This window comes from Camelus bactrianus, chromosome 2, assembly GCF_048773025.1.
Source record: "Camelus bactrianus isolate YW-2024 breed Bactrian camel chromosome 2, ASM4877302v1, whole genome shotgun sequence".
NCBI classification, from domain to species: Eukaryota; Metazoa; Chordata; class Mammalia; order Artiodactyla; family Camelidae; genus Camelus; species Camelus bactrianus.
Genome location: NC_133540.1, coordinates 19,499,069 through 19,522,191, shown reverse-complemented (window position 1 = coordinate 19,522,191; position 23,123 = coordinate 19,499,069). Strand labels below are relative to the sequence as shown.

Sequence of the window (23,123 nt, the reverse complement as noted above, 5' to 3'; positions counted from 1 at the left end):
ATGACTAACTGTATTCTCAGTGGTGAAGAGCTGAAAGCACTTCCTCTAAGACCAGGAACAAGACAAGGATGCCCACTCTTGCCACTTTTAGTCTACATAGTTTTGGAAGTGCTAGCCACAGCAATCAGAGAAGAAAAAGAAATAAAAGGAACCCAACTGGAAAGGGAGAAATAAAACTGTCACTGTTTACAGGTGACATGATACTATACATAGAAAATCCCACAGATGCCACCAGAAAACTACTAGAGCTCATCAATGAATTCAGTAAAGTTGCAGGATACAAAATTAACATATAGTAACTGGTTACATTTCTCCACACCAATAATGAGCTATCAGAAAGTGAAATTAAGAAAATAATCCCCCTTACAATCAAATCAAGAAGAATAAAATACCTAGCAATAAATGTTACCAAGGAGCTGAAAGAAATGTACTCTGAAAACTATAAGGCATTGATGAAAGAAAATGAAGACATCAAATAAGTGGAAAGATACACTGTGTTCTTGGATTGGAAGAATTAATATTGTTAAAATGTCCATACTGCCCAAAGCAATCTACAGAGTCAATGCAATCCCTATCAAAATATCCATGGCATTTTTCAGGGAGCTAGAACAAATAATTCTAAACTTTGTATAGGACTACAAAAAAAACCTGGAATAGCTAAAGCAATCTGGAGAAAGAAGAACAATGCTAGAAGTATCACACTCCCTGACTTCACGCTATACTACAAAGCTATGGTAATCAGAACAGTATAGTACTGGCACAAAAGCAGACAGAGAGCTCAATGGAACCCATGCACTTATGTTCAATTAGTCTATAACAAAGGAGGCAAGACTATAGGATATGGAAAAGAGAGTCTCTTCAATAAATGATGTTGGGAAAGCTGGACAGTTACATGTAAAAGAATGAAATGAAAACAGTTTCTCATGCCATACACAAAAATAAACTCAAAATGGGTTTAAGATTTAAATATAAGACCTGAAATCATAAAAGGCCTGGAAGAAAATAAGATGTATGCTTTTTGCCGTCAGTGTTAGCAGAATTTTTGGATGTCTCCTCAGTCAAGGGAAACAAAAGCAAAACTAAACAAATGGGACTTACCTAAATTAAAAAACCTTTTGCCCAGCAAAGGGAACCATCAATAAAATGAAAAGCAACCTACCGAATGGGAGAAGATATTTGCAAGTGATGTGACCGATAAAGGGTTATTATCCAAAATATATAAAGACCTCATACAACTTAACATCAAAAAAACAAAAATCTGTTTAAAAAACGAGACCACCTGAATAGGCATTTTCCCAAAGAAGACATACAGATGGCCAGCAGACACATGAAAAGATGCGCAACATCGCTAATCATCAGGGAAATGCAAATCAAAAGCACAATGAGACATCCCTCACACCTGTAAGAATGGGTATCATCAAAAAGACAAGAAATTACAAGTACTGATGAGGATGTGGAGAAAAGAGAACTCTTGTACACTGTTGGTGGGAATGTAAATTGGTGCAGCCACTATGGAAAACAGTATGAAGGGTCCTCAAAAAATTAAAAATAGAATTACCATATGATCTAGCAGTTCCACTCCTGGGTATTTATCTGAAGAAAATGAAAACACTAATTGGAAAAGATACATGCATCCCAATGTTCATTGCATTATTTACAATTGCCAAGATGTGGAAACAACCTAGATGTCCATCAGCAGATGAATGGATAAGGGAGATGTGATGTATATACTACTCAGCCATAAAAAAGAAAAAAATCTTATTTGCAGCAACATGGATGGACCTGGAGGGTATTATGCCTAGTGAAATAAGTCAGAGAAAGACAAATACAGTATATTTTCATATATATCTAAAGAACAAAACAAATGTAACAAAACAGAAACAGACTCACAGATATAGAAAACAAACTAGTAGTTACCAGACAGGGGAGGGGGAGGTAAAATAGGTGAAGGATATTAAGAGTTCCAAGCTACCAGTTATACAATAAATAAGTCACAGAGTTACAATGTATAGCACAGATAATATAGGTAGTATTTTATATTAACTTTGTATGTTGGTAATCTATAAAAATATTGAGTCACTATGTTGTACACTTGAAACTAATGTAGTATTGTAAGTCAACTATACTTCAATACATTAAAAATTTAAAAAGAAAAGTATATCATTTAAGACAAAAATTTAATTTACAAGTAACTCATATTAATCTAAAAATAAAATGGAATGGCTTAGGGAAAAAAAAGAACTGGACAGCTTCCTGCCAATAAACATTTTATTGATGAACAGAGCTTTAAGTATATATAACTCTGACTTATACTTCTTGAGATGAGTTAGTGTTAGGGATCATAAGTGTCTTTCTTAGAGAAACTCTGTAGAAAGAGATTTATTTTTTCTTTACAGAAAGAAAAAAAATTGTACCTGGTATTTCTACCTGAAGCAATGAAAGAAATTTCAGTACAAAGATGGGCATCCAACATAAGGCATCAGTAAATACAATAAAGAAAAACCGTTTGGCTAAGATCATCTCTTTTCTAACTTGATTCCGAACTTCAGTGGCTGTTAGGGCGCTTTGATGAACGCTGTAAAACATGCTTCCATAGGAAAAAACTATGATGATAAACGCTGCCAAATTAATACCTATGAAGGACACAAAGTTTACTATTCATGAATATGAACATTTTCAAAACAAATAAACATTCTCTTAGCAGTTATTACAAAGAAGATACAAAGACCACAATGTGTTTTCTGTTCTTCGTAAGAATGACTAAAGTACAAAAATCATGAATTAAAAAATTTAAATATCATTGAAGTAATAAACAATGATGAAATGTTTAATTTTAAAATGGCATATTAAAATTAGATTATAGCCATTCAGTGAATATCTTGGGCTTATTAAATTAATCTTCCTCATATTAATTTTTTGGTAATTCAACTATTTTAAGTTCTACTTTGAAAATGTTTTCACAAGAGAAAACACTTGTTTGTCTACTCTCAAGCCAAAGAGTTGTGTGACTACTTTGAATTTGTTCATGTTATAAAGGCAGAGTTAAAATATATTTTGCTTAGTATTGTTAGAGTGAATGCGTGAAAGGCAAGTGTTTAGTAGCTTGTCTAAATTAATGTGATAAGGTGGTAATTTAGAAAACAGATCCCTTCAGGAGATTCTGATACAATCCACCCCAGTGTCACTTTCGCTTAGAAGATCTGAGATAAAAAGCTGTAAACATTAGAAGGCATCATGAGAGTCCTACTGGGATGTATTCTAACATTAGAATGAAAGCGCTTATCAGACAGAATTTCTTACCAAGAAAAATTGCCACGGAATAAATCTGGGCTCCAATACTTTCTGTATCTTCTGAATGAAGAGGGAAACATACTCCGTTGGTGCCGTAGTAGTTTTTGAAAAATTCCTTATTGCTCAGTGGGACGAAAGCCACGATGAAGCCAACAATCCAGATGAGAATCAGAACGGTGATGGTTCTGCACTTTCCGGGTCTCAGACATCGAAAAGGGTACACAATGCAGATGTACTTCTCCAGCGTCAGGAACGTCAGGAGCAGCACCGACACTTCCGTGGACAGGATGGCCACGGAGCCCAGCAGCTGGCAGTGCGGGCTCTCCGTCCACAGCTGCGCGTGCTTGTTGTACTCGCCTCGGAACTTCAGGTCAAAGGCTCCGATCGAGAATAGGTAGATGCCCATCAGGCAGTCGGCACCTAGAGCGATCAGGACGTTTCACAAATTTAGAGAGAAAAACAGATAAAATGAAGTTATCAGTCAGCAGTCATATTTTTAAGATTAGCTAAAAAATAGCCAAGTTTCTTCTGTCATGGTGGGGAGGTAGTTTTTATTCTAAGAATTAGTTTGTTAGTAAGGACCACTTCACCAACTCTTTGGTCCCCACCAGTAGAGACCCTCTGCAGCTGATTGTGTAATCAGTTCTCTGCTTTTGACTAATGGACAGGTCTGTGAGAGCAGGGATCTTGTCTGTTTTGTTTTCCATTCTAGCCCCATCACCTGGAAGTGTTGAATAAATGAGTAAAATGCAATTATGTTGAGCATCCGATTAGGGACAAGATGGGGAGGTTATAATTGGGTCCGTCTCTTCCCCTGAGATTCTCCTCAGGGGAGAACCAGCTAAAGGCATCATTCGAAAGCCCAGAGAAGGTAATCCAGAAGTTGCTATGATATTTGAAGTCCATAATTTAGAAGACACGACTAATGATGAAGTGCTTTGCAGTCAGTGTAGTTTTGCGGGGCTTAAATGATTTACCAGAGGTTCTCTCTGATTCTCTCTTCCCATTTTAACATCTTCCTCTGTCTCTTTAGACTTCTCCAGCCCCCAGATCAGCTGTTAATGTGATACACTTCTTGGAGTATTTGCTTTTTAAGCAAATACTACATATCAGAAAGCAGGTGATTTTTGTTTGTTTGTTTGTTTAACATACAAGCATTCTACACAAAGATCCTAAAAATCACATCATGGTATAAATCATTAGGCTGGCCCTAATCTTTAAACACAGAAGCTATATTCTAGCTTTTATCAGGGAATTTGAGCATATTCAAAATGCTGTGGCTAACAATACAGAGTAGTAAACAATTTCTGAGTTCTGCTTCTTGGCTAGCTTGCAATGAAAAAACAGTTAGACATTAGACTTTGAATAGGGTGCGGATAAGATGTGGAAGGGCACGCAGAAGAGTAGAACATGGTGTGGATTGATGCTTGTTTGAAGGAGGATGGCTAAATCACAGGCCACTTGACCCAGACTGTACACCCCCTGAGAACTGGTTTATAACTTTAATCTATTTTTTTGTATTCCTCATTTAACAAAATACCTTGCAACCACATTTTCAAAACTTAAAAAATTTAACACTTTCTTAAAAACACTTGCTTATTTAAATGTTTCAAATTATGAGTGGGAAAGATGTTAGCAGGTTAAAAGCAACTATGGAGTCAGTGTCTATGAACTGGATGTGCAAACAAGAAGATAATAGCAGGTCTGGATGTGACAATGTGGCTATGGAAGTTTCTCTTTTATTCATTGCAAAAGATTTTATATGCTTTAATAAAATACCTTCAGAGAAGACAGCAAATGAACCAAAGCTTCTTTATGAGACAGAATTCATGAGTGGGAGCTTCAGTCATCTGTGTGAAGTGACTGAGTTTTCTTAGTTAAAAAACTTTCTTACTGCTAAAGTAATTTTATTTTCATTGTAGTGAACGTGAAAATGATATACAAGCCAAGAGGAGAAACTGTAAAGATCTCATAATTCTGCTACTCTGTTTCCTTATTTTCTAGTAGCAATGCTTTTTATATATTTTGAAAAGGTAAATTCCTCATTAGCCAGGAGGTACTCACAGCAGAGAGAAATGATGGACATGGCATGCAGTCTGTTCTCAGATCTGATGTAAGGTCGCGTACAAATAACAAAGATGTTTCCAAAGCATGTGACTGCAGACACAACCCAGACAAACACCCTCTGAATGATGCTCGCCAGGAGATTCTCTAAAGATGAGATGCCATCAGTGTTCGGTTTGCAGCTGCGGACATGTGGGGTGTAGCCACAGTACTGGAATTTCTTAAAATAGCTGAGGTACAAAGAGAAGGGGAAAGAAGATTGTAAATTTGATTCAGCGTCACTCTACATGCATATCAGTTGTCTACGTTTTCTCAGTAGAAAGAAAATGTCTTAAGATGTGAGGCCAGAAAGAGAAAGAAAAATACCATATGATATCATTTATATGTGGAATCTAAAAAAAGAGAAAAAAAGGACACTAATGAACTTCATCTACAGAACAGAAACAGACTCGCAGACATAGTAAACAATCTTATGGTTACCTGGGGAAAGGGGGGGTGGGAAGGGATAAATTTAGGAGTTTGAGATTTACAAATGTTAGCCACTATATATAAAAATAGATTTTAAAAACCCACAAATTTCTTCTGTATAGCACAGGGAACTATATTCAATATTGTGTAATAACCTTTAATGAAAAAGAATATGAAAACGAATATATGTATGTATATGCGTGACTGGGACATTGTGCTGTACACCAGAAATTGACACATTGTAACTGACTGTACTTCAATTAAAAAAAAAAAAAAAGACGTGAGGGATACTGCAGCTTGAAACTTAAGTTTAGTTCTCATTAACTTGATTTTACTGTAAAAGAACATGTGAGAGCAGCAAACAAGCAAAATGAATACACAAATGTTAGGTAAGACTTAGAATATGAATGAACTATTAACATGTGATCCAGGCAGCCCACCCAAGGAGACAGTCACTGGGTTTTTAGGGTTTGGTGTATGTGAATGCACTGTTACCGAACTCCTATGATCACTGCAGCTGACTTTGCTTTTTCACACTCAGGGGGAGAGAGTTAAGTTCTTTGTCCTCTGTACTTCCATGACTTTCCTATTACAGAAGTTAATCATGTGATGTGTAACTACTTGCTAACATGTATATCTCTGACCCTGGATTTTGGTACACAGTAAGGTGTTCAGGAAGTATTTGTTGAGTGAATCCTTTCACCAGTAGAGAGACCTCCCTTGTTAACAGTCACCACCTGAATAATCAGTAATTACTACTGTGTTACCACCAACACCCCCACCGTTTTTTGAGCATCTTCTAAGTATCAGGGGCAACCCCTCACATCAACTCCATGAGGTTGGTGTCAGTATCACCATACGAGGAGATGAAGCTTCAATGGAGACAAATTATCTGCCAGGAAATTTTCTAATAAGTGTAGAAATTAGGATTCAATTTCGATCTATTTGCCCCTAAAGCCATGTACTCCGGCATAAAATAGAAATGATGTTTATCGTATAAAGAGTTGCAGTAATACAAGGTAACTTGAGGATTGCAGTATATCGTCCTGCAGTTTCACTCTTGCTGCCTGGATCCCTGTATCTGATGTGGCTTCTGCCCAGTTCAAGTCGCCTCCATGAGTTGTTTCTCGGGTTTTGTGAGCTATGCCATTTTCTCCCAATAAACTCTGCTTTGCTTAATTCAGTCGGAGTGTTTTATGTTGTGTGCAACCAAGGGAATTTTATAAGCATTCTCTCTGAGGAACTATGGAAAGCAAAAACAGTGTCCTCTGTTGGATTTAAAATACAAGCCAGATGATAGACTGGTGGTCGCTGACATGCCACTTTCTAAATTATTGAGAATTAATTACCTTGGCATGGAGGTCATTCTAATCCTGGCTATAAGATCGCATTCAATTAAAGAAAATGTTTGTAAAGCATGTAATCAATGGTGCGATGAGACACACTGTTTGAATGAAAGATTTTTCAAAGTTTACCCTTCTGTCCATGTACCCTTGCCCCAGTCATGCCCTGATGCTCTGGGCAGTTTTCACTGAGGAGGGCTTCTCTCTTCCTTCCTCCTTGTAGAGCAGTTATTTATCTATAATTGTTTTGTGCTGTCTGTACACACTCCTCTTTCATCTGGTCTCATTCATGCCACGTGTACAAACAACTAGCTCATCAGGCAAACATCAGTATTGGGAGTGGCCGCAGAGTGGAGGGGGGCGAACGAGGCTGAGTGGGTTCCCGCCGCACTCCTGTTCTCTGCCATCCAAACACATCTCCTTTGACGCCACGAAACTACGGAAAACTAAAGTCACCCTAGGCAACGTCAGCCATTTAAGAGTTAATTATTGTTTAGGTGAATTAGTCCGTAGGAAATACTAGCAGATCGGATGCATTGGGTGTGGAGGTATTAGCACAATACACTTGGAGACGGAAAAGATTAACATCGAAGTGAAGAACAAGAAAAACGTCTGCTTACATGTGAGAGAGATTCGCGAGAGGTCTGAACATCCTGTGTTGGATATTGGAAATTTCAATTCCTTCCAGGCTGCTAAAAATATCAAATTGATTATCAAAAAAACGTGTTGTGCAGGGTATAATAAAATGAGTTTTTGTGAAGGAAGATTTAATAAAGTGCTGTTAGTTAACACTTACTCCGAACCAAACATTCATACTCAATCTTCCCGAGGCACTTCCCCACCACCTTTTTCATTCTGTTATTTATGCACATACATGTCCCCTGTTTGGGATTTTTGCTTCTCATAGATCGTGGCACAGTAATACTCAATAAGTACTTGATTTTTTTTTAACTGAAGCATACTCAGTTACAGCGCTCAACAAGTATTTGTGAAATAAATGAGCGAGAGTTATCTTCTAGACAATGTTACAATAGCAGAGGCATTTTACATTCTTGAAATGTTTCTAATAAGTTTTAAAAAATAAATTTTTTCCTAATAAAATGCCATTTTACTGAGGGAACATTTAAAAGAACTGAAGCTTATCTTCATAAGGCAATTCTTAGATCCTAACAGAATTTGTGTGTGTGTGTGTGTGTGTGTGTGTGTGTGTGTGGTGTAGGTGCTGCAAGTAATGATTTCTATAATCTAGAATGTTGCCCCTTGGGATAACAATGGCTATAATACATTCTTAGATATCCAGTGCTAATGAAGGGGTGAAACGCATGTATGCCTGTAGAAGATCAAAGCGAACCATCCAGCATAAGCTCCTGGTGATTATAGAGAATATAAAATAATCATTATCTAATTTTTGCTTATAAATACAGAAGATTAAACTAACAGCTATTTGTTTGTTTATAGCCCAGCAAGCACTCATCTTAAGTTTTTGTGGAGCTTAAGTAATATCCTGGGAATAAAGCTTCTGATTTGAGAGGCTCTATAAATCTTATTTTACAGAATTTATCAGTTATCAATATATAAATAAAAATTCCATCATAAAACTATCCCCATAGGTTTATACTTACAGAGACTTGAGTTTGACAAGATAATCAAATTGGTTTGCTTGAATTTTCTGGATTGGGTTATAGGAGAGATTCCTGTTTTTTAAAAAAGGCAGCAATAGGTCATTTCTAGAAACTACTTGAGTAAAGAGGAAGGGTATCTGTTGACTTAGGGTTACCTTTTGTTTAAAGAACATTAACCAAAAAGGACCGTACTGGCACTTGCCCCTGTAGGGCTCACTGGACATTTAAATGGAGTAATGGAGAAAGAACACTTGGATAGTGCATGGCCCCTTTAAGTGCTCTGTGACTGTGTCAGTGAGAGAGAGAAAGAGAGCCAAGACCACGTGAGCACGAAGGTGAGACTGTCAGGAAACAGCTCCCACCAGAGAGGCGGTCGGGTACCCAAAGGGAAGACGCACCTACTTCTGGTTTTCTACCCTATAATCAGATGTGGTTTCAATTAAACAATAACCTCATTTCGTTGAAATTTATATTAATGAAATCACATTGAATACATTTTACAATAAATCATGCCAAGAGTGGCATATTGTATTAGCCATTTGTGAGACACAAAATGAAAAGTAAAAAAGGCTGTAGCTGGGAACAAAAGAGGTGTAGATGGAGTGACAGTACAGCTGAGTTTAAATGGAGAAAGTTTCAGAATCTTTGTAAAACAACACCTTGAAACAAGGACTATTGATTAAAGGAAACTTCTCAAGGCAGGTTCACTTTTCAAGATTAGACCATTAGTTGGGAGGGAGGAGCTGCTGGAGGGTGGTGATTACAGACAGAAGGACAGAGAGGGGGAATGACAATGAAACATGAGTTGTGTGAAAGAAATGAAGGGGACCCAACCACCTGCAAATAGAAGGAAACTATCTTAGTATAACAAAGGTTGTATGTGAAAGTCCATAGCCAACGTCACACTCAGCGGTAAAGGCAGAGAGCTTTTCCTCTAAAATCAGTAATAAGACAAGGATGCTGACTTCTGCCATTTCTATTCAACATAGTACTAGAAGTCCTAGCCAGAGCAATTAGGCAAGAAATCAAAGGCATCCAAGTTGGAAAGGGAGATGTAAAATAAGCTCTGTTCACAGATGACATGATTTTATGTGTATAAAACCCTAAAGATTTCACACACACACATACCCACAAAAACTGTTAGAACTAATAAACTCAGTAAAATTGCCAAATATGAAACCGACACACAATAATCAAACAATAATCAATAATCAAATGCAACAACAAGCAATAATCAAATGCATTTCTATACACTAACATGAGCAATCCAAAAAGAAAATTAAGAAAACAATAACATTTACAATAGCATTGAAAGAACAAAATACTTAGAAATAAACTGAATAAAGGTGAAAGACTGGTACTTTGTAAACAAACTTGCTGAAAGAAATTAAAGAAGTAACCAATAAATGGAAGGACATTCTGTGTTTATGGATTGGAAGATTTAGTATTGTTAAGATACCAACACTACCTAAAGCAATCTACAGGTTCGGTGTAATTGCTGTCAAAATCCCAATTTTTTTTTGCATAAATAGAAAAATACATCCTAAAATTCCTATGGCATCTCAAGGGAACCTGATAGCTAAAATAATCTTGAAAAAGAAGAACATAGTTAGAGATCTCACTTCCTGATTCAAAACTTACTACAAAGCTACAGTAATCAAAACAGTGTGGTACTGGCATAAAGACAGTTATAAAGAAAAATGGAACAGAATGTAGAGCCCAGGAACAAACTTTTGTATATATAATTTATAATTTGTTTATATAATTTGTACAGATAATTTTTAACAACATGCCAAGAAAGTTCAATGGAGACAGGTCGATCTTTTCAACAAATGATGCTGGGAAAACCCAACAGACATCTACATGCAAAAAGAAAAACCAAAAACAATGTGCTTAGACTCTTAGCTTACACCATGTACAAAATTTACTCAAAATGGATCATAGGCCTAAATATAAAAGTTAAACTGTAAAACTCTTAGAAGAAATCATAAGAGAAAAGTTTCATGACATTGAATTAGGCAGTGATTTCTTGCATATGATACCAAAAGTATAGGTAACAAAAGAAAAAAATACAAAAATTGGACTGAATCTAAATCAAAAACTTTTGTGCATCAGGAAACACTATTAACAGAGTGAAAAGGCAACCTACTTAATGGGAGAATGTATTTGTAAATCGTATACCTGAAAATGATTTAGTATATAAAATATATACACTCCTACAACTTAATAACAAAAAATCAAACAACCCAATTTAAAAGTGGGCAAAGACTTGAACAGACATTCTGCAAGGAAAATACACAAATGGCCAACAAGGACATGAAAAGATGCTCAATATCGTTAATCATTAGAGAAATGCAAATCAAAATCACAATGAAGCACCATTTCACATCAATTAGATTGGCTAGTATTAAAAAAAATAACAAGTGTTGTCGAAAACATGGAGAAACTGGAATCCTTGTGCACTGACAGTGGGAATATAAAATAGTGTAGCTACTATGGAAAAGAGTATTACGGTATTTCCTTAAAAAATTAAAAATGGAATTACCATATGATCTAGTAATTCTACTTCTGAGGCTATAAACCCAAAAGAATTGAAAACAAGTTCTTGAACAGATATTTGCATCCCCATGTTCGTAGCAGCATTACTCATAACAGCTGAAAGGTGGAAGCAACCCAAATGTCCATCGATGGATGAATGGATAAATACAATGTGATATAGACACTCAATGTACTATTATTCAGAATAATAATATTCAGAATTTTTAACACATGCTAAAACATGGATGAACCTTGAAGACATTATGCTAAGTGAAATAAGCCAGTCACAAAAGAACAAATATTGTGTGATTCCACCTATATGAGGTGCTGAGAGATGTCAGCTTCATAGAGACAAACCAGCATGATGGGTGCTGGTGTGTGCGAGGGGGTGTTGATGGGGAGTTACTGTTTAATAGATATGGGGTTTCATTTTTGAAAGATGAAAGTTCTAGAGATGGATGGTGGTGATGTTTGCACAACAATGTGAGTGAATTTAATGCCACTCAACTGTACAATTAAAAATGGTTAAAATGGTAAAGTAAATATACATATGCCATGTACGTTTTATCACACTTTAAAAATAAAATATATTTAAAAATAAAGGTACAAAATTAATATATCAGCCTTACAATTGTGAGAGCTCCTTCAGATCCTTAAACACATGTGGTGAAAGATTTTCAATCTTATTACTTCCTAAATCCCTAGGGAAATAATTGCAAACATGTCATATTATTTTCTTAAGACTTTATCCATAGTTCTGTAAATTATTAGAAAATGATAATACAACTTTCAAATAATGCTATTAGTGAGTTATATTAATTAATAGAAGTCAAAACTTTTAAAAAAGGGAGTGAAATGGTAAAAGATAAAAATATTTTATCCCACATTATTACTCAGAGACAATACTTGATGGTATCTGATCTGGTTCTAATAGATACAATTTTCTAATTCCATTAATATACATGTTGTGCCTTCTTCCTTTCTCTTCTTCCTCTCCTTCCTTTCTCCCTCCCTCTCTCCCCTCCCCTCTTCCTTTCTTCCTTCCTTCCCTGTTAAAGTAGAAATGTGGTTTGGAGCCTTAATGTTTTCTTTTGCTTGGGTTTGTTATGATCTTCAGGTGGAAGTGGACTAATTCAGGTGCCAGCTTCTCCCACAGCTGACATACACGGGGTCTCATACCCTCCTGGGATGGGTATGTCACGTGTCACCTCCTGTATGTATAGGGGTCAGGCTGCCTATCACGGTGTGACCTTGCAGCCTAGTTGTGACAAGATTTGATGGTAGCATCTCTTGTGGTAGCTTTGACAGTGACAACTCTCAGGAGAAATGCCTTGGATTCTTCTAAACGAGATAATTTTTCAACAGGCTGGAATTCTCCAGCGTGATCAAGAGATACTAAAAGAAAGCCTGCGCACTTGTCTTCTCCGTCTCCAAGTCCTGTTAGTTGCCACAGGGGGAGGTAGGAGATGAGACCTATTTGTTGCATAGCTTGGAGTGCTTGTAAATCAGAAACTGGATTATTCAACTTTGAAGGGCAGCATAGTTTTAGACTAAGTTTTTTAAAACTAAAAATAACTAGCTAATATAATCAATATTATAAATGTCTTTGCTGTTAATGTTTTGTTTTCATATTGTAAACATGTAGCTCTGTCCACACTCCATACTCTTTTCAGAAAACATAAAATCAAACTAGTTGCTAACCCAAACTTTAGCAAAAATCAAATTGAAGAAATTAATACTAAAAAATAAAAATTGTCTGAAGGATTTGCACTCCATCCATTGTCCTGCATATACTTTATTTGGACAATCAGGTGCTGTGAACTTGGACCACAAGGCTCTGGTGTATCAGAGAGTTGTTTTAATGTCCTTTGGAATTGTGTCATTGATCTTAAAAAAGGGACTATAGATAGCTGTCTTAACTCATCTCTTTTTTCCACTATTACAGGTTGGGATGTTATCCATGGCAGGGTCTCATTTCCTCACAAGATTATCCTTTGGTTTCAGAATTAGCAAAGTGGTGTCTTTTTACCTGCTGGTCTCTGAATCATAACTCGCTAGGAAACTTAGAGATAAATCTGCTGTCCCTCTCTAGCAGTGGGTCAGAGTGGTGTAGGATGTATTTCATTTATGAATTTTCCATGACTTTATTCTTTTTCCACAGCTATGTTTCCTTTACCTTACTTTACTAAAATATTTATTTTATATTTTTCTTTTACACATATTTTTAAGCTATCAGAATTCCTTTGTGGCTCAAGGTGTATATATATAATGCTAAGAAAAGAAAAAGTAAATATTGCTTAAATGTATAAAAAATGTATAACAAGTATGAACTGAAATAATAGAAAATTCTTATCAATATGTGTAATCAAACTTACAATTCATGTAGTTTCTGGAGAGGTGCAAGCGTGTTTTCATTTAGGTAATTAATTTTGTTCTTCGTCATTACCCTGAAAGTAAAAAGAAAAATCTGTTGTAGCTTCTGGGGGTAACAGATAAATGAGTCATTGGAGAGGAGATTAACAGCCTGCAAAAACAAAGATAATTATATGTAGTGCATTTTCACATCAAGATCCTTTGAAGTAGTAGCATGATAAATTACCCAATCTAATTTTAATCTTAAATTTCCCAGATCTTTTAGTTATGATAAAAATAAAATATTTTTGGAATTTTTAAGTGAAGCAGGGAAGAACTCGGCAGGGGAAATAGGGAAGAACTTGGCTCTCGCAAATCCAGACTGTCGCACAGCGAAGAGCACGGGGAGCTGTCTCAGCCGCCCCTGCCCTCTGCGGGGCACACCTCTCTAACAAAACGCTCCGCCCCCTCAACAGTAGCACGCATGCTCGTTTGGCAGTTGATGTGATTCTGGGTGGAGATGCCGGAGGAAGTCTAAGCTGGACCAGCTCAGAAGACCTCTCCTTTGGGATGTCAAGTCAGACTGTACCTCCTGACAGTTCATTGCTGCACTGATCCCGTTTTATGAGCCAGCATAAAGGACTAACTCAGAAAAACTTTGAAAGGATTTCCAGTTCTTGCAACATCGTGGGACATGCCTGGAAGTTGGCCTCGTCCCATCCTGAAGTATTTATTTCCTCCCAGCACTCCAAGCCATCACCATTTTCTCCCAGTCTCCCTGGACCAGACAAGCCCAGGCACCTGCCAAGAGGAAACTCACAAATGACTGCTTCATACACAGGTTTCCTTGAAAACAAATACAAGTGCAACAGAAAAGAAGTGCTGCGGTTTCTAAGTATCTGTTTGGTCTATGCCCTTTCAGTGCAATTCGGTTTTCTTTGGGTAATTACTATGAACCGTTTTGCATGACTAAGGGAGAGAAGCCTGCATCTGAAGACTGCTGAACTCACCGCAGAAAAGTTCAAGCATCTCAGTGGCTTTGAGCCCGTTGGAATGGGCGGGGAGGGGGCGTAATTGGAGAAACATCATTGTATCAGTGGTAGCTATTGCATTGCCTACACAGGGGTTCTGTGCATTCTAGTATGATTTTCAAACTTTTCCCACGGTAACCTACAGTTAGAAAAATGCATTTTACATTGAGACATAACATACACCCACACAACCCCAGAGTCATGAAACAACACATTTAATTATCTCAGTTGCACTCTGAGATTTTTATTCAATGCAATTTCATTTAAATAATGTGGCTTAGGACATAGTATATTGTTTTTATCATCCACTTGTGAACTTCGACCCACAGTTTGAAAAATACTCTTCTGGAAGAATAAACTGCGAAGGAGCAGTTGTATTTTTAAATTGAAGGAAGCCCCAGCATCCTTCACTTTCAGGAAGAGGCAACGTGAATTTAACATAAGTCAGAGAGGCATAAGGAGAAATTAGACTCGGTGACATCCTAAGGTTTATCCTGGTGTCCACAGTTACATCCTCAGGGATGTGAATACTCCGCAATTTTTCAAAATTACAATTAACTTCTCCCCAATCTTTGCAGTAATAATTCTTACAGTTTAGGACTTTAACTTAGTATTTCTCAAACTGAGATCCAAGGATAGTTTCTAGGTGGTTTATGAGAAATTCGTTCCATTAAGTTGGGAATTACTTAAGTTTGAGAAAAACAGGTCTCATGTGATACAGTGTCATTGTGATGATTGATTCCTATATGTTGTGACTCTGTGGTTATGCCTGGTTTGAACTTCAATAATTTTGCCATTGTGCTTCAGTTTCAAAAAACTTCAAGCTGAGTGGGAACATTTGCTGTAATTACTTTGCATGTTTATGCTAGATTATACTCACACAAATGATTCATTTTGTTTGTAAAGAGATATAACATTACTTCCAAAGGACAAAACATTACTTACAAAACAGTTAAGTTACTGCAGGAAATAAAAGTCAAATTTCTTAAATTATGGATATGGTTGCCTTCAAAGTCCCTGAAATAGAAAAATCAAAAATGAGAAAGCTAAGTTTTAATCATAGACAAATAAATTGGTTAAGAATTATTTGATTTCTGCTAAAATATCATTTTTCACATACTGTTTATTTCCTATAGATTCTCACATGGTGGCCACTTACATAACACCTGAAATTGTATAATATAATGCCTCTTTTGTTCTGTGTTAATGTAAAAAGGTTTTAAAAAATCACATTAAAAACATTTGTTATGGTAAATACCAGCTTTGTAAACAGACATCTAGTGGTGATCTGTATGAAACATCTGTCCAGAGTTAACCAATGGCGTTTCACTAAGTGATATGAATCTCTTTGCTACAGAGGATGCTACTGCCCAGACGATATTTAACCTCCACCTCCTTTGCCCAAACGCTCCGTAGAGAAACATTCTCAATAGCCCTGGACCACTGAGAACCCCTCCAGTTGCTTTAGTACATGGCCACCCCGGCCAGGGCAGACGCTGTCCTTGGTGCTGCACTCCCACTTCAGGGCGTGCGTGCAGACCCTCCTCCAGGCCCCTTGCTGTGTGATCGCAGGTCACCAACAGGAGTCTGGTCTGAGCAGCAAAATTTGCCAGAAAGTTTATGTGTGATCGTCTCTTCTGCATGGTTATCACAAACGTGTTCCTCTATTGCCCGTCTTTTATGGTATCGTTCGTTCACAGTGGAAGTTTGTAGAACAGGGTTAGCTGGGCTTAGGGATACACTTTCAGAAGTAGATGCTGGTCTTCAGTCTACTCAGTCTGCCCCCACACTGAGCCTACTGGTCACCATCCAGCAGAGAGCCATTCAGGAACAACTGTGACTAAAGTACGGGAGCTGAAGGGTGACACGACTGCTCAAATCTGTAAGGGAAACTTGAGGAGCATTAACAGAAGTGCCTGTATTCTGCTGGCCAGGCTACATCTGGGATAGTCAGTTCTGTTTTGGCACTGCAGGAAAAATAGATGCTGACAAATCAAAGTCTGTCCGGATGTAAGGGTTCTAGAGATCAAGTCAATGGGATGTCAATGAAATAGGCATGTTTATAACAGAGAGGAGCAAGCCAGAGAGCTATATTTGAAGTCAGGGATGGGTTTTTCTCTGTTGCATCAGATTGCAAAATTAGATTGACTGGTTGAAGGACCCAAAACATTTCAAATTTACGCTCACAGTCAATGGGGTCCGGAGAATGAGCTTCCCACCGCTAGAGTGACTTAGCAGGGGCATTTATTGTAACTCAGAGGTTTTGTAGACAGGATTTCTGTACTGTATGGAATATTGTATTAAAATCTTACACCTTGACTCTAGATCATCCTTCGAAAGAAAAACATCTATTACTCTATTAAGTTGGACACCTACAGTACTACTTTTTTTGGTTGTTAGGTTTGGCTAAGGCTTTTTGGTCTCCTATAAATGGTATGTTGTCAATGACAAGAGACCTTCTTTCTTTCCCCAATTTTGTTGTTGCTACGAATCTGCCACCAGGTGGTGACGCTCGCCTAAGCCTCACAAAATAGCTTTAGGTGCGTTGATGTTCTTTTCTTGTTAACTACTTGTGAAACCTTTTTTTTTTTTTTCTGTTAAGGTAGCAAAAATATTTCAGTTGCTCTTAATTCACTAATTTGTAAAAATCACTAAGAAGCACACCTTGAGGCATAAATTAGGGACTTTTGATTAAACTGTTAAAATTTAATGCTGAGTTTATTTTCACCTTTGTGAATTTGCTTTGGCTTTCTTCCTAAAATTAGAGGTTTTTGTCCCTGAGATGGAGAGATCTGGCTTGCCGCACAAGTGTTACCCGAGGCATACAAATCCGCTCCTTGTTCCAGAGCTCCCAGCAATCCGGGACCTGAGAGCATGTTTTGCTTACTTCATGTCTGGACCACTTTTCCAACTGAATGAGCCTCTGAACCTAACCATTTTATTTTCCCCTTTATACAAGGCAGAACTGGCTGAAAATGAAAAATGTGCTTGTATCTGAAAAACGATAACAAAAAACAAAAACACCAATAATCTCACCTGTTCCCTCTCCACTTCCTCTCTTATCCCCTGGTGGCGCTCTAAACATGCAAACCTCCCCTATGTCTGCTTCCTCACCTGCCTTCTTTAGACATCTCTGGTTCCTACCTCATAGAGAAAACTGAGGTGATGAAGGATGGAAAAGCCTTTGCCCTTCTGCCCGACATCTGTAACTTACCTGTATGTGCATCTGGTCTCCTATTCTCAGAGGAAGCTATGACCCACATCCTGCTTTAGGCTAATCCTGTGTGTCATGAGTTTGGTTTGTGAACATATGTATCTTAAAATATATGATCAATTTTGGTGAATGTCTTTGGGCATTCTTCACTATCAGGTTTATATTTATTGGGATTTTTAGGTTCAGGTGCATACAACAGAGACCCAACTAAAACAGCATAGCTACACAAGGGTTTTTTTGTTTGTTTGTTTGTTTGTTTGTTTCAATTAAAGAAAACTAGGGTTAGGTAATTCAAGGCAAGTCTGGGAATTTTACAAAGTTGTTAGAAACCTAAAATCTTTCATATTCACTGTTCACATGTCCTTGTCTTCATGGTCCAAAATGTTGCTAAAACTCAAGCCATCGCATCCATTTTTTTTCTGGATGAGCAAAGAGGGGAAGGGTCTGCCTGTTTCTTTTCAAGGAGATTTCCTGGAAGTTCCACACATAATTCTTCCCCCTCATTAGTTAGGGCTCAGTCACTAGGCTCCTCTCCATGCAGGGAGGCTGGGAATGCAGTATTTTAGCTGGGCACATTTCCCCAAGTAAACCGGTTCTGTTGTTGAGAAGGGACATCGCAGTTTGGTGTGGATCAGTGTTAGCTTATTAATTATGTATTTAGTTCTCCATATCCTCTTTCGGTTTCACTTATCTTTCATGGACTGGAAGAGGTGGATTACTATCTCTTACCACTGTGTGTCTATTTTTCCTTTTGTTTTGGTTGCTGTCTGAATCTCTTTGGGGCACGTATACTCCTAATGTAATATCTCATATTGGAAATTGCACACTATAGTGTTTAAATGCCCTTCTTTGTGCTGTTGGCCAGAATTCTGCCTACTTGGCCAAAAATATACGACGCCTGTGTTTTGTTTGTTTGTTTGTTTGCATGTACATGGCATACTTTTGAGCAGCCTTTTATTTTTAATCCCTCTTAATCACTTATAGTTGCAATGTTTTGGTTAATAGTCCTGAGTTAGGTTTTACTTTAGAAGCCAATTTGAAAGTCCTTTTTTGTCTTTAGTAGATGAATTTAGTCCACTTATATTTATTGATATGACTAATATAACTGACCGTAACCTGCTATTTAAAAATATTATTATATTTACAGGTTGCTATGTTTATACGTATTATAACCTATATATTATATAGATATTGGTTGCTATATTTATAGGTTAAAAATCTTTCAACAAATGGCTTAAAATTTTTACTTCTTCCAATATTTAAAAAGGCTGAATATTCTATTGGTTATCTTGATAACTACCCAATAGACTGTATCTTCTCCTTCTTAGAGAATAACACTAGTACTCATTAATTTCCTATTAAAAGAAGTGATGAAATTAGTATATATTGTCTTCCTTTCTGTTCTTCTCTCTCTCCCACCACAGGATTTTGATCAATTACATGCTATTTATTAGTGTTCACCTTAAGAATATCAAATATCCACATATTGGTAGATCTGTTAGTTTTAAGTGACATCTCTTGACTCCTAGCTATTCTATTTTTATGGTTCTGTGGTTTCCACTTCATTCATTTTGAGACTGCTCACCCATCTAAGATTATTATGTCCTCTTGCCGAATTGACCCCTTTATCTTACATGTTATCTCTCTTTATCGCTGGTGATAGTCTTTGTTCAGAAGTCTATTTTTTCCTAATACTAACACAGTCCCTCCAGCTTAAAAAAAATTAGTGTTGCACTTCTTATCTTCATTTTACAGTGTGTAGTATCTCCATTTTTTCTGGTTGCCCCAAGGTTTTTTCTTTATCTTTGGTTTTCACCAGTTTGACTGATTTGTCCAGTTTTTTTTTTTCCTTTTCTACTTCTGCTTGTTTTTTTCTGAGGTTCTTAGATTTTTGGTTTGTTGTATTCTATTAATTTTAGAAAATTCTTGGTCATTCTCTCTCCAGGTACTTCTCTGAAACTAAGCAGGACCCTGTGAGACAAGCCCCCTGTGTCCCCTGACCTGCCTCTTGTTTGTAGGAAAGCTTCAGCCTCCTAGGCCTTCCCCAAGTTCCAAAGAGAAGATTTAATCAGGAAAATGAGAAAATGCAGAAACAAAGAAAAACAGTCAAAATAATAATAGTTTAGCCATAAGACAAAGTCAAGGGCCTTTAGTTCCTCCTCGGGGGCTAGAGATGATATCCTGAGCTGCATCCTTGAGTCATTTTCAGATACTGAAACCCCCACCAGGTGGGAGAAGTTAACTTTGTGCTGACCACTAGCACGTAGACCCCAGACTGATGGGAACCAGAAGGCTGATGAATAAGATTCCCAAAATACCACCCAGTTACCTTACCACCAACCAATTAGAAGAATGTTCACAAGCTGATCACACACTCTGTGACTGCCTCCCTCATCTTGCCTTGAAAAGCCCTTCCCTGAAAGCCATCAGGGAGTTTGTGTCTTTTGAGCATGCTCTGCCCATTCTCCTTGTTTGGCACCTGCAATAAACACTGTACTTTCCTTTACCACAACCCAGTGTCAGTGCATTGGCTTTACTGTGCATCAGGCGAGTGGACCCAAATTTGGCTTGGTAACATCATCTGTCCTGATTTCCCTCTCTCTCTCTTTCTTTTTTCTGTGACTCCTTTTACACATTTTTAGACAATCTTATGTTATCCCACAACTTCGGGATTCTCTGTTCTGTCCTTTTAATTCAAATGAGAGCCTTCTGTCGGCCTATCTTCAAGGTCATTGATTCTTTCCTCAGTTGTGTTCAGTCTGCTGCTATACCTGTCGAAGTAATTCTCTGATTCACTTTAACAGCTTCCCTCTCTTTGCAGACATTTCCCATGTGTTCATCTATATGGACCACCTTTTCCACTAAACTGTTTAACTGATTAATCATTAGTATTTTAATTTTAATTTCCTTGTTTGGTAGTTGTAACATTTGAGCTATCTCTGGGTCTGGTTCTGTTGATTGCACAATAATTTGACAGTGGAATGTTTTTCTTGCTCTTTTAGGGATAGGGCTTTCTCAGTATTGCTGTCCCCCATACCCCAGATGCCCCAACCCAAGTGAGCATCACCCACTACTTTGTAACAGGGCAGAGTGCTGGGCTGGAGAGGTTTATCTGCTCCTACCACTGGAGCAGACAGCTTTCCCTTCTGATGCTCCTTTGGAAGCAGTAGATCTCTGCCTGGTCCCTGGCTGCAGGAGGACTTTCTGTCGCTCTCCTGGTGGCATAAAGCTTTTATTCATAAGAGGAAAGAGTCTAGGGAAGAAGGTGGATTTGTGCCCCTGTCCACCAAGGAGGACTCTCTCTGGTTTCCTTACCTGCTCCCATCTTCTCTTGTGAGCTGGGGGAGACCAGAGGAGAAGAATCTGGTGGGAGTAGCTGGCTCCGCTTGAGTGTGGGTTCCCAGTTATTCCAAAATTTTACATAAGCCCACACTTAACCTTCACAGGTTTATTGAAATTTTAGCTAGTTTCTTTGTACCTGCTCCATGACGGTCAATTCTTCACCCTGTGCTCTGCCAAAGATGAAACGTTGTGTATGTCCCATCTCTCCTTGTCACTCCTTAGGATTCAGTTCACTTGCTTGCCTTACTACTGTAGCTCTCTGACGGGCTTGAGAAAATCCTGATTGTGTAGATTACAAAGTTCTTTCTCATTGGTAGAGGGAGCAGTGATGTCTTGTGACTTTCTATACCTTTAGCAGTATTGTTGGAATGTGGGATTGTAATATACGATACATACTCTTCTGTGACTTTTTCTTTATATTATATTTTACATTATGGTCTTGACGTTGAGCCATGCTGATTGAAGCGAGGAGTTCACTCATCTTCATTGAGCCCGCATGTGTATCACATTTTATTTGTCCATCATTTCCATGGTTTCCAGGACCTTGCTCCATAATGTATCCTTGTTTTCTGTATTTTCAAATTCTTTATATCAGCTCCTTCTGCCTATATATAAACTTGCTTAGTCTCATCCTAAAATTAAATTTACTTTATTCTCTTGATCTTTAGCTCACCTTTGGCTATTTTCCCATCTGCTTATTTATTACTTATATTTCTTCCTTTTTGAATTTCACAACTTTTATTGTTGTGTTTATAGTTTTATTTATTGCTTTGAAAGAACAATAAAAAGTTTTAAGCACATGTAAAAATATATATAAATATATAAAATTTATATAAAAGGTTTTAATCTGTTGTCTGTCATATATCTTGCAAGTATATTATCCTGGGCTGCCATATGTCTTTTTATTTCACTTATATCTTTCCACTTAATCATAGTTAAAAAAATTTTTGCCAACACATCTATCAGATTTTCTAGTTGATACTTTACTAAACAAAAGTTCGTGTGCAAGGTAGAACTATTGTAATTAATTTTTAAAAATGAATACTTACAAAGCAAAAAATAATTATTACTAGCATTAAGATTGGAATAATGTTCACCATCAGGAATACATGTGGAATGATTTGTTTTGGAGAGCTAAAATTTAAAGATTATAATTTTAGTAATGAAATATTTAAAAGTCCACCTCTTTAGTAATAAATTCTAATCATTTTTATTTTAATCTGAAATGTACATATGGCTGCCTTTTTAAAAGCAAAGTAAAGATTTATTATTGTATGTGTGTAGTACCTGCCACATTTGCTTCTGGTCTCAGTGCATGAATTTTTACTTGCTAATTTACTTATGCAAATATTGATCAATTTTACTTCATTACTAAGTTTGGATTACTGAGCATGTAATAACTGTTAATGATTGTTTATTCTGAGGAGGAGATAATTAAGTCTATTTATTTTTAGTGGAGGTACTGGGGATTGAACCCAGGACCTCATGCATGCTAGGCACTCACTCTACCACTGAGCTATACCCTCCCCACTTTGTAATAACTGTTAATGAATTCTTTTGAATCAAAATTTCATCACTACAAAGGCTACATTGAACCTAATTTGCCCTTTCCTTGATGACTTAGTTTGTCATCAGTGAGGGTACTGTACTGTCATACCAAGATGCCCTCTGGACTTTGTAATGATTTGGGGGCTGTTTCTGTTCCCTATATGGTTCCAAACTAGTGTGTTTTGAATGACTGTTTTTGCTTTTTATAGCACTTCTTGCTCCTGCTTTACTATCAGGTTGATAATTACTACTTCTCACTAAAGTCAACATCTCTAACTTTCCCCTCCTACTATTAACTTGGCACTTATAA

General features: G+C 37.2%; 1 protein-coding gene across 1 annotated transcript in view; it reads right to left on the bottom strand.

The window, feature by feature from the left end:
- RXFP1 (relaxin family peptide receptor 1) overlaps nt 1-23,123 on the bottom strand; it is a 96,676-nt gene that overhangs the window by 7,198 nt on the left and 66,355 nt on the right. Inside the window, exons 10-17 of the mRNA XM_074375327.1 lie at nt 15,655-15,726; nt 13,702-13,773; nt 11,956-12,027; nt 8,789-8,860; nt 7,787-7,858; nt 5,356-5,585; nt 3,301-3,711; nt 2,415-2,633 (exon numbers count right to left, since the gene is read on the bottom strand). Coding sequence (XP_074231428.1) covers nt 2,415-2,633; nt 3,301-3,711; nt 5,356-5,585; nt 7,787-7,858; nt 8,789-8,860; nt 11,956-12,027; nt 13,702-13,773; nt 15,655-15,726 — 1,220 coding nt within the window. The remainder of the gene's footprint in view (nt 1-2,414; nt 2,634-3,300; nt 3,712-5,355; nt 5,586-7,786; nt 7,859-8,788; nt 8,861-11,955; nt 12,028-13,701; nt 13,774-15,654; nt 15,727-23,123) is intronic.